Genomic DNA, 15,488 nt, shown 5'->3' with positions numbered 1-15,488 from the left:
CAGTATTCATGTAAGATAAACTTTGCGATAAGCTTTTCGCCTTCCACGCTCCAACCAGATCCGACCAGATCAGATCAGACTAGAGATCTGATCTCGGCAAAGGGGGGAGGGAGTGGTGGCGTCATTTATTGTCCTTCGTCCACTCACCCACCACTGTGTGCCACTGGGTTGCCACTGGGTTGCCACTGGGTTGCCACTGGGTGCCACTACCGTCTCATTGCTAGCACTACTGTGTAGGTGACTACGATTTCTAGATTCACTATTCACGGCACGAGTACATGGCGTTGTCGATGGCCAGCGTGCGGCGCCGAGTTTCCAATGTGTTAGGGGTGAATACACGGTAATACTTACCGGGTATTACTTACTGTGGTGGTTTGCAGAGGAGTTTTTTACTCTACCACTACCACTAATTCGAGGTAGCTACTCACCGTTACCTGCTTGAGCGCCGCCTTACCAGACCAGATCAGGCCAGGCCGGACCAACTGGAAGGAACCCGATTTTCGTCACCGGGATTCGGACACCCTTTTCCCTCTGGTCGTCTCCCTGGACCGGATGCGAAAGGTCCTGCGCACACCGACCGCACCGACTACATTCTTTCTTTGAGAGGTCGCTTTCGCGACGCCAGTATCAGATCCGCCACTTCCAACACCTATACGGCTGGAATCAACATCAACATGGTGCGCCCCAGGTCGTCGAAACCCTCGACTGGAATCCACACGGCGCCGCGCGCTTCGAAACCCTCAGCTCCTACTACTGGCCCTCGAGTCCTGTACTGGTTCCGCACGGACCTGCGCGTACACGACTCCCCGGCGCTCACGCACGCGTTGTCCCTCGCGCCCTCGGCCTTGATCCCCCTCTGGACATGGGACCCCCACTACGTCTACCGCCAGCGCGGGGCCACCAACCGCTGGGCGTTTCTGACAGAGTGTATGCGCGACCTGTCGCAGCGGTTGACGGCGCTAAATGCGCGGCAGAAATTGTTCGTCGTGCGCGCGGCACCGCGAAAAGTCATGCGTCATTTGTTCGAGCGGTGGGGGATCGATGTCCTTGTGTTTGAGCAGGATACGGATCCCTACGCCGTCATTCGAGACGAAGAAGTCACCAAGGTGGCGGAGCGCTGTGGCGTGCGGGTTGTTTCAGTACCGGGCCGGACGCTGTTCGCGTCGCGCGAGGTCGTCAGGATGAATGCGGGGAGGCCGACGATGAGTATGGCGCAGCTTTTGAAGGCCGTGGAGAAGATCAATGGTGGTGTCCCCGCCAGACCACTCGACGCGCCGACACTGTTGCCGGATCCGCTGGACGGACAGGCCATGGATTTGACGGCCCTGGAGGCGGAGCTGGACGTTCTGACGAGGAAGGACCATAAAGCCCAGGATCATTCTCGGGCCGCGGAGAGCTGGCCTCGCGCTGAAGGACTGGATGATTATAATGCCGTGCAGAGGACGTTTAGAGAACAAGAAACTCAGTATTCATGTGGGCTTATGGGTCCGGGCCGCGACTTTGGCGTCCCGACGCTGCAGGAGATGGGGTTCGATCCCGCGAGCGTGACGACGCCGCATCGAGGTGGCGAGACGGCCGCGTTGGAGGCCCTGGCCCAACACGTCGCCAATGAGGAATATATCGCCACGTTCGAGAAGCCCGCGACGGCGCCCACGGCGTTCGACCCTCCGGCCACGACGGTGCTCAGCCCGCACATGCACTTCGGCAGCCTCTCGTGCCGCAAGTTCTGGTGGGACGTCCAGGCCGTGATCGAGCGGCGGCGGAAGGAGCATAAACCCGTCAGTCACCAGCCCGTGAATATTCCAGGACAGTTGCTCTTTCGGGACATGTACTTTGCGGCACATTGTCAGGTGGGCGTGGCCTTCGGGCAGCAGATCGGCAATCCGGTCGCCCGATTCATCCCCTGGCATTTGCAGTCGCGCTATCGACGCGCTGGAACGGATCCGCACGCCAAACTCGTCACGGATGGAACGTATATCGTCGACGATGCCAAGGCAGAGGAGTACTTCCAGCGGTGGAAACACGGTTGCACGGGCTTTCCCTGGATCGATGCCCTTATGCGCCAGCTCAAGCAGGAGGGCTGGATCCACCACCTCGGCCGCCACGCCGTGGCTTGCTTCCTGACCAGAGGAGGCTGCTACGTGTCCTGGGAACGCGGGGCCGAAGTGTTCGAAGAGTGGCTCGTCGACCACGAAGTCGCGTGCAATGCAGGCAACTGGATGTGGCTCTCATGTACCGCCTTCTTTAGCCAATTCTATCGATGTTACAGCCCCGTGGCCTTTCCAAAGAAGTGGGATCCTGAGGGCAAGTTTGTGAGGAAGTACGTGCCGGAGCTTCAGAGGTTCGACAAGAAGTATATCTATGAGCCGCACAAGACGCCGATAGCGGATCAGAAGGCCTGGGGCTGCGTCGTTAAGGGTAATGGTGGTAGCGGTGGAGTTGATGATGTGGAGGAAAGGGGCTATGCAGTCTATCCGAAACCCATGTTCGACTTCACCGAGAGGAAGCAGTTCTGCATTGATCAGATGAAAAAGGCCTATGCTGTAGGATTGTATGGCGATGACGAGAGGGTCGTCAGTGGGGAGTGGAAGAAGTTGTTCGAACGAGATGACGACGGTGGGATGTGGAGGGAAGAGGCCAATGGTGACATACTAGTAGCAAGAGGCGAGAAGCGATCCAGAGACGACGGCGCGGCTGATCATGATGGTGAGGATGATTCGCACGACGAGATCGACGTCGGTGATGAGAGTCTCGATGTTCGTGCGGCGAAGAGAAAGGCCATGAAGGAACAGCCGCCCACGATGGGCAAGCAACAGCGGACTTTGGATTCGATGGTATCCAGGCTGAGAGTAAAGAGGTGACAGTTCAGCATCTTTGAAGAGAGCGTCTGAATGCCGGTGTAGGATCGATTGTCATTGAGGTCGTTCCTACATTGGTTTCCCCGTTGTCGTAAAGTGGGAGTGACGGTAGTGGATGCTCATGGCGCCCCGGTCGTTGGATTGGCATACGTTTTTCGATCCAGCGTCGTGGCTCGTGAGATGATGGCCCAAGTCATGCCGCAACATATTATGTGCCTTTCGAGATACCCGAGCGTGATCGTGCTCCTGTGCCTCATGCATATGAGAACGAGTATTCTGACATGGAGGCGCTGGAAATATAATAAGGTATAGACACATACCGGAGTAGTCCTGTCTGACCTCTGTTCGAGCGCAGCTGTTGTCGTGGGCCCAAGCCATTGGTTAGGCTGTGGTGGGGTGCTGCATTGCGCCCTGTCGAGGCAGCCTACCATAAGGCTGAAGTGGGCTGTGCCATTTACCTTTCGACCACGCTCTTTCGTGAGAGCGTTATATATTGTTCATATTGTCCTCCACTTGGTCAACAAGCTGCTTCGCTCGCCGGCCAGCTCTTCGAAATGGACGGTCTCGAGGAGAAACTTCACAAAATCGCTAGACAGGATGAGGAAAAGGCCGATTTTATCCAGGTGAAGGAGCCAAGCGATTGTGGCATTCCGCCACAGGCTGACATTTTGTGAAGGGGCTCGTGAAAAGGATCAAAGCCTTGAGGACTACAACGATAAGCTTCAAAAAGAGCTTGGAATGTCTCAGTACCTGTGCCAGAAGATGGACGACGATCTGATCAGTCTGAGGCAGAAAACAGCCAACACGCAACAAATGATGGTAGGGATGGCTGTTTCTCCGCAAGTGCCTCGCAGCTTCTGACCACCCAGCTAGGGTTCCAATCCATTCGTTCTTGTTTTGATTGATGGGGATATCGCGATGGTGAGATGACTGCCTCCTTGCGAATCCAACACCTGACGCTGAGAGATGACTAGTTTTCCGACGATTATGTGCAACGTGCTTCTCTGGGTGGTCATGATCTCGCTCGTGACCTGAGAAATGCCGTGTACGAGTATTTCCAGACAAAAGATAACGCTTTCCTGCCTGACACCAAGATTGTTATTCATGTTCTCGCCAACATGGCAGGGTTGGCCAAAACGTACTATGATGCCAAGTTGCTGCCTGATGCCATAGTGTTCCGCCAATTTGTCCAAGGGTTCAATAAAGAGCACGCCCTGTGCCATTTTACCGATGCAGGAGATGACAAGGAGGCAGCGGACAACAAGGTGAAAGGTATTTTCGGCTGCAGGCAATGTAAGAATTGATGCTGACCAACTGATAGCGGAGATGGCGTTGTTCTATGATAACGTGCACTGCAAGCACATCATGTTAGCTGCTTCCGGCGATAACAGCTACGCAGGCTTTCTGCGACAATATACCCTCACGGATCAAGTCTCTTCTCGGGTCGTGCTAATCGAATCGATCCCTTTCGCGAATCAACTCGATGTGCTCGCAATTAAGTTCGAGAAGACGCACCTCCAGGGTCTTTTCCGGGACCATAAGATAGAGAAGAAAGCATTGTTGTTCCACGAAGAAAGGCCCGGTCCACTAGGGGATACGCCACCTGCAACTTACGCGTCCACCGTGAAGCAGCCGAACGGATGGCAGGAGAAACAAGCGCCTGTCTTACCGAAGTCACCACTCATAGACGGCGGGCAAGTCGAAGCAGGGCGGAGGATCTACCAGAACAACAAAGGTCAGAGAGTCGACCAGCCGATCAAAGCGGACAAGGCCACCACCTACAGGTTGAAACCACTGAAGCTCTGCAACCGTCACTTCCTGACCAAATGCTATCATAACCCTTGTGGCCACAACCACGAAGGCAAGTTGACTTCGGTCGAGATCGACGCTCTTCGCTTCATTGCACGTCTGAGCCCTTGCCAAACGTTATATTGTGAAGACCCCGACTGTGTTTCCGGGCATCGATGTATGCAGGGAGCGAACTGTGACAAAGGCTCCAGATGTTGGTTTGGTGACGAGATGCACAGGGTCGATACCAAAATAACTGGCTTCATTACTGTCTGAATGTGACTGGGACACGCGTCGTTGTGGGCGCCATTGTGTGTGAGCTGAAGGTCACCAACGACGGAACATTAAGGCTGTACATGCAGAGGTGAAAAGATGAAGTGAAATGTAACTAACTTGAAGTTGAAGAATAGATTAGTCCAGATTGCAGTACTGGTAGCTTTCAGTAACAATCACACTGACAAATATGCCAAGGTTTTGGCATACTTGGCGTTTTTTCCAGGCGGCAGTGACAACCTGGGAACTTTCTCTGCGCAACATTGCCTCACCTCAATTCTATCCAAACTTTGTCCTGGCCGGCTCATTTTCCAAGATGGCGGCTCTGAGAGCGCGTGTGGAAGAGGTGGTTCGTGGCGATGCAGCAAAGAATGCTCTGCTTGAGGCACGTCGGGTCAAGATGTTGATGTATTGGCACTAATTCTTTTCAGGAGATGCTGGTGAACGTCGAACAGCTTATGCAGCAACGTGATGCCGCCAAAAATGAACTCGAAATGGCCCGAGATACAGCAAGGACTTACTACCAGAAGATGGTACAAGCGGAAGCCGAGAGTTCGCGGATGAAGACATCTATGGTGGCGATTCGGTTTTACTGATACTTGAGTCCACGTGGCTGACAGCTTGCAGGAGGACTGTGACAGATTCGTGCTTGTCTTGATAGATGGCGACAGCATGCCGGTAAGGTTGAATCGAGGCCATATCTTTCAAACGTGGATCAACCACGAATCATCTTTATGACTGACATTTCCAGTTCGTCGACGCTTTCGTATCGAGAGGTTTGCAGGGCGGCGAGGATGCAGCCAAGCATCTTCGCTCAGCTCTCCTTGATTATCTGAAGAAAACACCTAGATACCACGCCGATGATCGGATTGTTATTCGTGTTTATGCCAATTGTCGCGGTCTGGCCAAGACTTACAGAGCAGCAAAAATAATTCCCGAGGACAGTGTCTTTGAGCAATTCATGATTGGTTTCAACAACAGCCACCCGCTCTCTGACTATATCGATGCAGGCAATCGCAAGGAAGCTGCCGACTCGAAATTGAAAGGTACGTTGCCCACGAGCCAATGTCATAGAGTGATTTGACTTCTTGAAGCCAATTTCGAGCTTTTCTACCGAAATTTCCACTGCCAGCATGTTGTCTTCGGCGGATCCGCAGATAGCAGTTATGCCGGCTTTCTGAGCCCATTCGCCGCTCCCACTGCGGTCAATGATCGCATCACGTTACTCGAGGGCCCGGCCTTTCCAAGTGATCTCAAGAAGGTTGCGCAGGGATTCCGGCAGACATCCTTTCCGGATATCTTCAGAACGGTCAAGCTACAAGTAATCCCCAATGGTTCGATTGCTGGCACGGCTGGGATCAAAAGACCAGCGGCTGAGCCTTTGGTTGCTGCTCGGGAGCGACCGCCAGCTCCTTTGGCCACGCCAGTTTCCACAATTGCAAAGGCACAGGCGCCTCCCGCTGCGCCACAGCTTCCACTACCACCAGTACTGTCGCCAACCATCTTCCAAAATCAGTACGGGCAACGACTGGACCCGCCATTGAACTACGATCGGAAATATCTACAACATCTGTACGACTACAACTCGAAGCTCTGCAACAATTTCTACCTCAAAGGTCACTGCCCCTATGGCAACACCTGCGAGTGGGATCATTCTCAAGTGCTTAACCAGCTTCAACTCGACACACTTCGACACAAAGCCAGAACATCCGCTTGTCGAAGCGCTTTTTGCACAGACCCACAATGTCCGCTTGGTCATATGTGTCCTCGCAATGGAACTTGCAACATTTCGCTGTGCAAATTCTTGCCAGAAATGCACCACATCGATACCAGTCAAGTCTATGAGGTCAACACAGCCACCGGAGAAAGAAAGAAAGTGGCAGTGCCTGCTTAGAAAGAACCGCAACGACAATCCTGGGAACGGTGTCGATTTCAAAGAGAGAAGAATCGACAGCCCGTACCTTGGATATCCGTTTCAATCGACAAAGAGCGAAGGCTTCGACTTTCCGGCTAATCGTGGGTCCTTCCGAAGGTAGTGATCTGTGGCCCATGGACCATGGCGATTGGAGAGGGCCGCCGCGGCGACTGCGAGTCGGTGGAGAAGCTGGACCGCGCCTTCGAATTCGGATTGCCTCCATTCACCCCTTGCCGCCACAACCCTCGGATTTCATTTCTCGTTGTGAGATAAGATACCCCTTCTGCATTGCACACCCCCATTTAGCCTACTGACCTGTCCTGCGCTGAGCATTCCATGCTCTGAACATGCAGACTATCCTCGTCCAACATCGGCTTTGAGCTTCCGGCAGGACGTGACTGAGCACCTGATCTCAGCGTACGGAAGAGATCGCGTAGTAAACAAGTCGAGCAAGCCTTGCCACGCATATTATAGCAATAAACCATGCTTTTGACGAGACTCATTTCTTGCTCAGCTCTGTTCTGCTGTTTTTCTCCATCTATGCTTGAGTCATAGTGTTGTTCACTGTGACTTCGTCCATGAGATAATCTGGCAGTCTCAAAAGCAATGTATAGTGGGTGTCAGTGTGGCTTGCTGTCGGTCACTCTCTGACGACAGCCCATGCTCTTCCTCAGTTCTCGTTCTCTTTGCTTGCTTTGCAATTCTAGTCTTTCAATGGCATATTGCAACCTCTCTTTCTTCTGCTGTAGGCGTTTCATCTCTAGCATTCTTGCATCGCTCAAAGGTGCTGCGGATTGTGCTGATTTGCCAGGTCGTGGGAATTCCGTGCTACCTCCGAAACTCGACGTCCTCCGCCTGTTGTTGTTCAGCCTGCCCTCAAGCAATTCAGACCGGGCCTTCAAATTCTCTTCTTTCCGGCCAAGCTGATTGATGTAGTTCTCTGCGGTCGAGAGGAGTTGGTTAATAGCTGGGACAATTTCGTCAACCAGCGCTTGCTGTGCCTCATGAAGTGTGGGCTCGGGAAGAAGTTCAAAGTGCTGTTGTGTTTGTAGGACCTTGCACAGCCTAGGAAAGTCGGAAACACCTTCGTCGAGGACGGAAATACTGGATTCGAGGAGGGAGAGAGACGAGCGCAGGGAAGAGACCGCCGGGCCAAGAGCCGCCATCTCGACTCAATCCAGGAAGTATTCGAGTACGCACTCACTTCCCCATTTGTAGCCCATACCTTTGGGCTTTGGAATCAACAAACGATCGTGATGGCTGCGCGTCGAGTTCAGCCGCATAAAACAAAGCGCTCAAACTCGCCAAGAATAATCCCAATTGGGCTTAGTCGAGTTCGATTGGAGCTCGCAGACCTGAGATTCTCCGACAGCTCGTTGACGACAACTGCGCCTTCACGCAATCCACCAGCTACCTCACAACCAGCCTATCCGTCAAGATGCCTGGTTTCATCCCCAAGAAGTTCCCCGGCAAGCTCGGTACGTCTGCAAGAACTGGAGATATCGCCTTGCCACAATATTGACACGCCGAACAGCCGAGCCTATGCTCCCTTTCTACATTGCCGGTCTCATCGTCTTCTACGGAGTCAACAAGGGCGCCAATGCCATGATGGACTGTGAGTTACAAGCAATACCTTATCTATAGGTTTGGTCAACGCGCATTGGCTGACGACTTCGCCTTGAATAGCGGACGAATTCAGAAACGATCCCCGGAATCCCCGTGCAAAGAACCCAGATGCGGGAGGCGCTCAACACTGAGTTGGTTGTTTACAGGTGGTGGTTGAGGGAAGCAGCTGTGAGAAAGCCTCAGACCCGAACATTGGTCATGGAGGAGCTTTGAGCGAGCCGACTGTACATACCACAAATGGCAAGCATAGACGTGGTGGAACAATGAGACAAGATCAGAATCCATCAGGCTTGCTCCAGTGCGGTTCTGCACCGCTCGTGAACATTCTGCTGGGGTTCAGCATCGTTCCGCTGAGCAGATACTAATGTCCAGGGATCCATTCTACTCGTCGCGCAGCTCTTCGCTAGCGAAATCACAGCAGAGGTGGCTTTTCAATCTTCTAGGGGGCATCATCGATGGCTGGCATGACGAAGTGCGTGAGGCAGCCGCATGAATCTGAGTGCTGACTATGGTCTGGACGGCACCGAAGCACGATATGCAGCCATGTTACTGAAGCTCTCGAAGCCCGACGGCAGATGAGTGATTATCCTACCGGGGCCCTTGTCACAGTTGCTACAAGACTCTCCTGATCAATGGGAGTATGGTAAGCGAAACATATTATTCTGGTTGACATTATCAAAGACCCAGTCCACCGACCGCCAACCGCTGCCATCGGCTTCAAAGATCACAAAATCAAATCTTCGCGCCGCCAAACCCAAAGCCGCCCTCTGAATTGAACGACTATGCCTCCGAGTATCCCGTTTATCTCATCTCTAAGAAGCCCTTTTCCCTCATCTCCCGCTCAGTCCAGTCCCAAAGCCTGTCGGCTAAGGTCGAATCCTGCGCTTGTTTACTGGGCGTCTTTCTTTCACCCACGGGCACAAAATAACCGCCCGACATCTCCTTCGTCATCTCCTTCCCCGCGACTGCCCACAGCGAATTGAAGCTCCCTTGCTCAGGCTCGATGTAGGCTCCCATACATCTCAGAAGCGGCACCAGAGTCGACCCACCCCAGGATCTCTTGTTCAACTGCGTGTCGATGTTGCCCGGATGCAAAGAGACGGCCCAAATGTGCGGGTGGCCTTCTGCGGCTATGGGCGAGTTGTACCGGGCATGCAAAGCTTGTGCATGCAAAATGTTGGCCAATTTGCTCTGCGCGTAGCGACGGAAGGTAAAGTGGTTCTCCAGACTCGTGTCCTCGAAATCGATGCCTTCTTTCAAGGTGGCCGCGTGGCCCATGGAGCTGACATTGACGACGCGTACGGTCCCCAAGGGAGACGTGCTAGCCGTCGCCGTCATCAGTGGTAGCAGGTGGTAGGTGAGGAGCCAGTGAGCGAGGTAGTTGGTCTGCCACTGTGCCTCGTAGCCATCCTCGCTGAGTTGGAAGGGCGTGGCCATGATCCCTGCGGAGTTGACAATGCCGTGTAAGCTGGTGCATTGCGAGCGGATGTGCTTCGCCGCGGCCACGACCGACTTCAGGGACATGTGGTCCATCAGAAGCAGGTGGATTCTGGGCACAAGTTCGGGTTTGGTCTGCTTGATTGAAGCCGTAATTGACGCGACTGCCGAGGTGCCTTTCTCTGACGAGCGAGAGATCAGGTATACCGTTGCGCCGTGCAATGCCAGATGATAGACTGTCCACCAGCCAATACCGGTGTTGCCGCCCGTCACTACATAAGTCCGTCCCTCAAGCGAAGGGAGCGATTCTGAGGACCATTTCAGATGGGGGGACATCGTCGGTACTTGAAGATGTTGCAGATTTGGATTCGTATAAAGGTGCGTGGGTCTTCTGGCGCGGAAATCTGAGCGCTGAGGATGGGTTCGTGGACATGTTGGCTATCCCTGGACATCGTGACAGTCTTATATCGCCCTCAACAACTTGTTGGGTTATTTCGAATAGAGCAGGCGGTAGACGTGTTGCTTGGGAACTGTCGCAGGGACTGGTACTATGCGGGTAGATGACAGGGCGACAAGGTACCTAAGATACAGCTTTGTTATTGCATCACCAGCTGGATTGATGCGAAGGATGAAGAGCGGACAATCCGCTGCGTCATGGCTCGTGAAGCCAGCCACCTCCCATTATGATCCCGAAATCGACCAGGCCATCCCCATAGAGATTGAGGGGGCTCAAAATCTGCGATCGAAGTCGATTCCAAGTCAAGTCTACCTCCTTGCCACGGAATATGTCCGGATGCTTCAAGCATGCGACCATTGCAGAGTATATCCCTCGTGTTTTGACGAGTAGGGGAAGGCCTAAAGGCCCGCTTGTCAGCGACCTGCATATCTCCGTCAACTCAAGCCAATCAGCCATCATGCGCGCGACTCGAATGGTGTGACAGTGGCTGTTGAGGCCCTTGGCGCTTTAGACCCGGTGTAAGCAGGTTGCAGACCATAAATTGCGATGACTTGGGCTTTCCAGAACCCAGGGCTGCCTCTGGTGGCTTCAGAACAGAGCAAAGTAAAGGCGGCAATAACCGAACCATGCCACTTATTCCTGGTCTCCGTGCCGAGCTAAAACTCCATCAGGACGTTCAGTCGCTGGATGAGGAGTGGTCAGGCATTACAGACCCGGTGATCCGTCGCAAGCTTCAGAATCGGCTGAATCAACGAGCGGCAAGTGTGTTTGCTCTCAGTATCCGGTATCATCAGCAGGCAACCCGCTGACACGTCGAATAGGGCGGCGCAAGGCTGAGCAGAAGGCCGGAGGTGGAGCTGGGCCCTCGACGTCGAAAGCTAGAGCTGCAGGGCTTAAAGACGTGCGCCTGCACCAACGCATCGATCTCAAGGACGTGGTGCAGCTGCGGACGAAGCAACTCGGCAGCACCGAGTGGCAGGCCGCCGTGGAGACGTTCAGCCAGGCCACCCAGTCGCCCTTTGTGTCCATCCGGAGCAAGCACTCGTGTCAGCGGTGGTACGAGGTGCTACTGGAGGATCGTCTGGTCAGCATCAAGGAGCTGGCGGAGAAGTCGACACAGGACGGCCCAGATGATGCCACCTTGTACAAGCTACCGGCCGATCACCTGATCTCGCTGGTCTATTATAACGTCTACCGTGCCTTGATTTCAAACGTGCACCTCCTCGGACTGGACCTGAATCTGATGTACAGCGACGATTATCCGTCGCCCTTCCTACCGCTCTCTCCGACCGCGTCCTCCAAGATCCGCCAGCTGCCTCCCACGCTCGAGCCGACGGAACTGCAAAAGACCATGGCGCATCATCCGATGTGGGACATCTTTCCCGACCCGGAGATCCGGGATAATATCCTGCGATATGGAGAAGAGAATATCGATGATCTGCACTTGTGTCTGGACATGGTCGGCGATGGGCACCACCCTGGGGGCTCGGGTGATCTCGACACTCAGCAGACTAATGGGTTGATTGTATGGGGCGAACCCTGGGACATCCACGGGTGGGAGATGACCGAGTGCTTTGCGCGCAAGTGGCCATTCCTCATACGAGGGGCGATCAATGTACAGAACTCGACGAACAAGTGGAGAATGCAACGTGGGGAAGAACCATTGGATTTCTGCAGAATACTCGAGATGGAATGAAGTACGCGATGTCGGTGGCTACTGGCTTTTGGTCGAGGAAGCTGAACAACCTTTGGTCACAAGAATCGCTCTGAACTCCCGCCCTGCTAGCGCCTCCTCTTCAGCAAGACGACGCCGAAGATCCTGCAAAGTTACAGTTGCTCCCATCGAACAATGCCGCGCTTGACACAGTGAGTGAACCACCGTCACTGATGTCCGTGTAAATGCAACTGAGAGAAGTGAGTCAGAACAGAACACACGAATGCGTGGAAGGACTCTTACGTGTCTCCACCTGGAGTCAGCTGGTTTTCACAGTCGCAAATGTTCGGGCAAAAGTTGTTGTCCGGCCCACCGCCGGCGAAGAGGTCAAAATGGGGAGGATCGGCCTCACAGTCGGTACAGAAATCCTCATATATGAACCATTTCTGCAAGTACGGGACATAGAAGGAGCCGCATGCTTGGACGGGGAGGCCGTCACCCGCACTCGCGGCGGTGATGGGACTATCTTGGGTCCCGACGCCACCGGCAAGACCGGATCGGCCGGGGCATTGCATGGCCAGCTCCAAGTTGCCCGCCGTGCCACCGGCATCGCAGTTGGCGTTGCAGTCGCCGTCCAGGTTGTCCGTGTTGTCCACGAAGCTGTAGAAGGTGATGCGGACGTTGGCACTGTTGAATGTTTGCGCCGTGGCCGATGCCACAAACAAGGCTGTCATGAGGGATCCGGAGGAGAACCGCATATTGATGGTGAACTAGAGGGGTACGCAGTGAGTGTGAGTCTGCCTACTCAGAACCAATGCTGCCTCTGCTCCAGCCAGATGGTTTATATAAGTCGTGTCAACCCTCCCATCGACGATGCGAAGAAAGGAGAATTCATGAAATGGTAGCACAGTCAGCCTGATCATGGCCACGAGGTGGTATTGAAGGCAACCGGGCGCTGACCCAGTGTTTCAGGGCGTTGATGACCATAACATCAAGCAGTCAATCATCACAGCAGAACGTGAATATGTGGACATGGTGGTGCATCCTCCGACGATCTTGTCGTTGTTCGGTATCCGTCACGCCCGAGACTGGTCATCTGAACGAACTGGTGGAACGGCCATATTGCGCCCTTTTGACAGCTGGGAAGACGTCGCTCTCACCACTCCTGCTGGTTACTTCGCTCAGCAGATCCTTGTTGTTCCTTCGGACCTGTGTCTGCCGAGCATATGGAATACTTGTGCCTTTGCCCAGAAATGTATGTGCAATGAAAGTGTGGACGCTACTACTTTGATTACTGTCGCTGGCCAGACAGCAAACTTGTTCCTCCTGTCTTGCCAGTTTGATCCCTAACTAATTACCTTTAGTCATTAGTCTGCGGGGTGATCACGCTTACGATTCTTGCTAGAGGCACAACATTCTCGTCGACCTATCATCGGAATGACCAGTCAGTACCTGTTCGAGTAAAGTACTGCGGTAAGGGGGTTGCTGATGATGCTTCGGTCTTTTTATGTCGTGCTTATCCCATGCGATGCCATAAGACGGATTCCAGGTACAGAATGTATTCACATTGTCTTGTGGTGCAGCGAGATACGGACGTACTGTAGTTGTGTCGTCCGATACTGGCTGTGCCTATGGACGGAGTACCTGACCAGGTATTTGAGGCGCGTTTGATACTGTACCTCGGTAATGCCCACCGCCTGTAGCTCAGCTTGGTGACGGTCTATCAGGCGCCTCTTGGGTGTGTCCCTGGATGCGCGTCAGCCGTCGATCACTCGTCCTTCATCTCGAGCGAGAGCTTACAGTACCAGCACTCCGTACTTCGTACATCCCTCGCATTTTCCATTTCTATATATTAATAATTCCTCCAGCTCGAGTCACCGACGATATCATGACCTTCTCGTCATGTACGGAAGGCCGCTTGGACGAAATTCGTACATCTTCACAGCGTAATTTGGACGTCTGGGTTTACTAAACACCCGGAAGTGAAACGAAAAGAATGCCCAGACAGCTGAAGAAGACTAATCAATCACGACGTCCAGACGGACATATTGGAAGCTTTAAAGCCTTTGTGAGTCCAGCTTCGAATCGGTACGTCTTTCGCTCCTCTTTCTCAGATCATGGGCGTTGCTTTGTTGTAGACGATCAGCAGTAAAAATGTCCTCACGCCACCAAACATCTTATATCGCGGTGATAGGAGGTACTGGAGCCCAGGGCATACCCGTTGTCCGCGGCCTAGTCAAGGACAAGAAGTACAAATGTCGGGTCCTGACACGGAACCTGGGTTCGCAGCGGGCCAAAGATCTCGTGGCCATGGGCAACGTTGAGCTTATGGAGGGCACTTTTGCGAGTGAACCAGATCTTCGAAAGCTCTACCAAGGCTGTGACGGAGCGTTCATCAACATCGACGGCTTCAACTGCGGCGAGAAGACCGAGATCTTCTGGGCAATCAGGAGTTACGAGCTTGCGCTTGAGGCTGGGATCAAATTCTACGTCTACGGAAATCTCGACTACGTCTACAAGAAGTCGGGATACGACCCAAACTTCCGCTGTGGGCATTACGACGGGAAAGGCAGGATCGGCGAGTGGGTGCTCGCACAAAACCAGGTCAACAGCGCTCGCATGGGTGTGTCTGTGTTCACCACCGGCCCGTACATCGAGATGGCGATAGCCGGTCTGGCCGCCTTCACCCCTACGGTCATCGACGGTATTGTCACATGGCGGTTCCCACTCGGCGACGGAGCTGTGGTGCACGTTTCCCTCGATGACTGCGAGCACTATGTCCGGTGGATTTTCGATCACCCAGAGAGATCCAACGGCATGGACCTTGAAGTCGCTATCGACCATATCCAGTACGCCGATCTGGCGGCCGCGTTCCAGAAGGTGACTGGGAAGCCGGCCAAGTATGTCGACGTCGACCTTGACACCTTCTGGAACACGGGACGCAATAAGCAGCTTGCCAATACTGGGGGAGGCTTCAATTCAGATCCCACTGACCCGTCCTTCATGACCTACAGACAGAACTTCACTGGGTTCTTCAACATGTGGAAGCATTCTGCCGGCAACAAGGGTGTTATTCGTCGAGATTACAAGCTGCTGGATGAGATTCATCCCAACAGGATCAAGAGCGCCGAAGAGTTCTTCAGACGAGAAGATGAGCGAGGGAGGAAGCTAGGGCTTGGAAGTCTTTGGGATCGCGTCCAGAAAGACAATCTCAAACCAATCCTCAAGATTGGTGAGGATAGGCGCCAAGGCAAGCTGTAGATGTCGCTGCTGTTGATCTGTCGTGGACAGTCGCGTGCTCGGACGTGTCAAGCATCGTGGATCGCTCTGGCTTCAAGAGTCCGTCTTCCGTGCAGACACGCGTCCGTTTGTGGCAACACGCGGGCTGTGGCGCAGCTTAACTAGGATGACGCCTGCGGAGCTTAAACAGCCGCATCACTGCCAGAATTGGGGCTTTTGCCGCAGTTTGGTGATGCCTTG

General features: G+C 53.8%; 9 protein-coding genes across 9 annotated transcripts; 6 read left to right on the top strand and 3 right to left on the bottom strand.

Moving 5' to 3' along the window:
• Positions 1-674: 674 nt before the first annotated feature.
• Positions 675-2,861, top strand: A1O7_00708 (uncharacterized protein; the record flags this gene model as incomplete). The annotated part of the gene is made up of 1 exon (XM_007754749.1): positions 675-2,861. One exon carries the CDS (start codon positions 675-677, stop codon positions 2,859-2,861), a length of 2,187 nt encoding a protein of 728 aa, XP_007752939.1.
• A 1,115-nt stretch (positions 2,862-3,976) lies between these two features.
• A1O7_00707 (uncharacterized protein) lies at positions 3,977-4,922 on the top strand (the record flags this gene model as incomplete). Its single annotated transcript, XM_007754748.1, has 2 exons — positions 3,977-4,130; positions 4,180-4,922. The coding sequence occupies 2 exons, from the start codon at positions 3,977-3,979 to the stop codon at positions 4,920-4,922; spliced, it is 897 nt and encodes a 298-aa protein (XP_007752938.1).
• A 669-nt stretch (positions 4,923-5,591) lies between these two features.
• A1O7_00706 (uncharacterized protein) lies at positions 5,592-6,813 on the top strand (the record flags this gene model as incomplete). The annotated part of the gene is made up of 3 exons (XM_007754747.1): positions 5,592-5,597; positions 5,671-5,965; positions 6,014-6,813. The coding sequence occupies 3 exons, from the start codon at positions 5,592-5,594 to the stop codon at positions 6,811-6,813; spliced, it is 1,101 nt and encodes a 366-aa protein (XP_007752937.1).
• A 641-nt stretch (positions 6,814-7,454) lies between these two features.
• A1O7_00705 (uncharacterized protein) lies at positions 7,455-8,000 on the bottom strand (the record flags this gene model as incomplete). The annotated part of the gene is made up of 1 exon (XM_007754746.1): positions 7,455-8,000. The coding sequence occupies one exon, from the start codon at positions 7,998-8,000 to the stop codon at positions 7,455-7,457; it is 546 nt and encodes a 181-aa protein (XP_007752936.1).
• A 272-nt stretch (positions 8,001-8,272) lies between these two features.
• On the top strand, positions 8,273-8,591 carry A1O7_00704 (uncharacterized protein; the record flags this gene model as incomplete). The annotated part of the gene is made up of 3 exons (XM_007754745.1): positions 8,273-8,312; positions 8,369-8,449; positions 8,521-8,591. 3 exons carry the CDS (start codon positions 8,273-8,275, stop codon positions 8,589-8,591), a joined length of 192 nt encoding a protein of 63 aa, XP_007752935.1.
• Positions 8,592-9,261: 670 nt separating this feature from the next.
• A1O7_00703 (uncharacterized protein) lies at positions 9,262-10,233 on the bottom strand (the record flags this gene model as incomplete). Its single annotated transcript, XM_007754744.1, has 1 exon — positions 9,262-10,233. The coding sequence occupies one exon, from the start codon at positions 10,231-10,233 to the stop codon at positions 9,262-9,264; it is 972 nt and encodes a 323-aa protein (XP_007752934.1).
• Positions 10,234-10,980: 747 nt separating this feature from the next.
• On the top strand, positions 10,981-12,050 carry A1O7_00702 (uncharacterized protein; the record flags this gene model as incomplete). The annotated part of the gene is made up of 2 exons (XM_007754743.1): positions 10,981-11,116; positions 11,176-12,050. 2 exons carry the CDS (start codon positions 10,981-10,983, stop codon positions 12,048-12,050), a joined length of 1,011 nt encoding a protein of 336 aa, XP_007752933.1.
• A 257-nt stretch (positions 12,051-12,307) lies between these two features.
• Positions 12,308-12,766, bottom strand: A1O7_00701 (uncharacterized protein; the record flags this gene model as incomplete). The annotated part of the gene is made up of 1 exon (XM_007754742.1): positions 12,308-12,766. One exon carries the CDS (start codon positions 12,764-12,766, stop codon positions 12,308-12,310), a length of 459 nt encoding a protein of 152 aa, XP_007752932.1.
• A 1,396-nt stretch (positions 12,767-14,162) lies between these two features.
• On the top strand, positions 14,163-15,269 carry A1O7_00700 (uncharacterized protein; the record flags this gene model as incomplete). The annotated part of the gene is made up of 1 exon (XM_007754741.1): positions 14,163-15,269. One exon carries the CDS (start codon positions 14,163-14,165, stop codon positions 15,267-15,269), a length of 1,107 nt encoding a protein of 368 aa, XP_007752931.1.
• Positions 15,270-15,488: the final 219 nt, after the last annotated feature.

The sequence above is a fragment of the Cladophialophora yegresii genome (assembly GCF_000585515.1).
Source record: "Cladophialophora yegresii CBS 114405 chromosome Unknown aczIN-supercont1.1, whole genome shotgun sequence".
In the NCBI taxonomy this organism is placed as follows: domain Eukaryota; kingdom Fungi; phylum Ascomycota; class Eurotiomycetes; order Chaetothyriales; family Herpotrichiellaceae; genus Cladophialophora; species Cladophialophora yegresii.
Note: the sequence above shows the minus strand (reverse complement) of the source record. Positions and strands in the feature narration are given on the sequence as shown.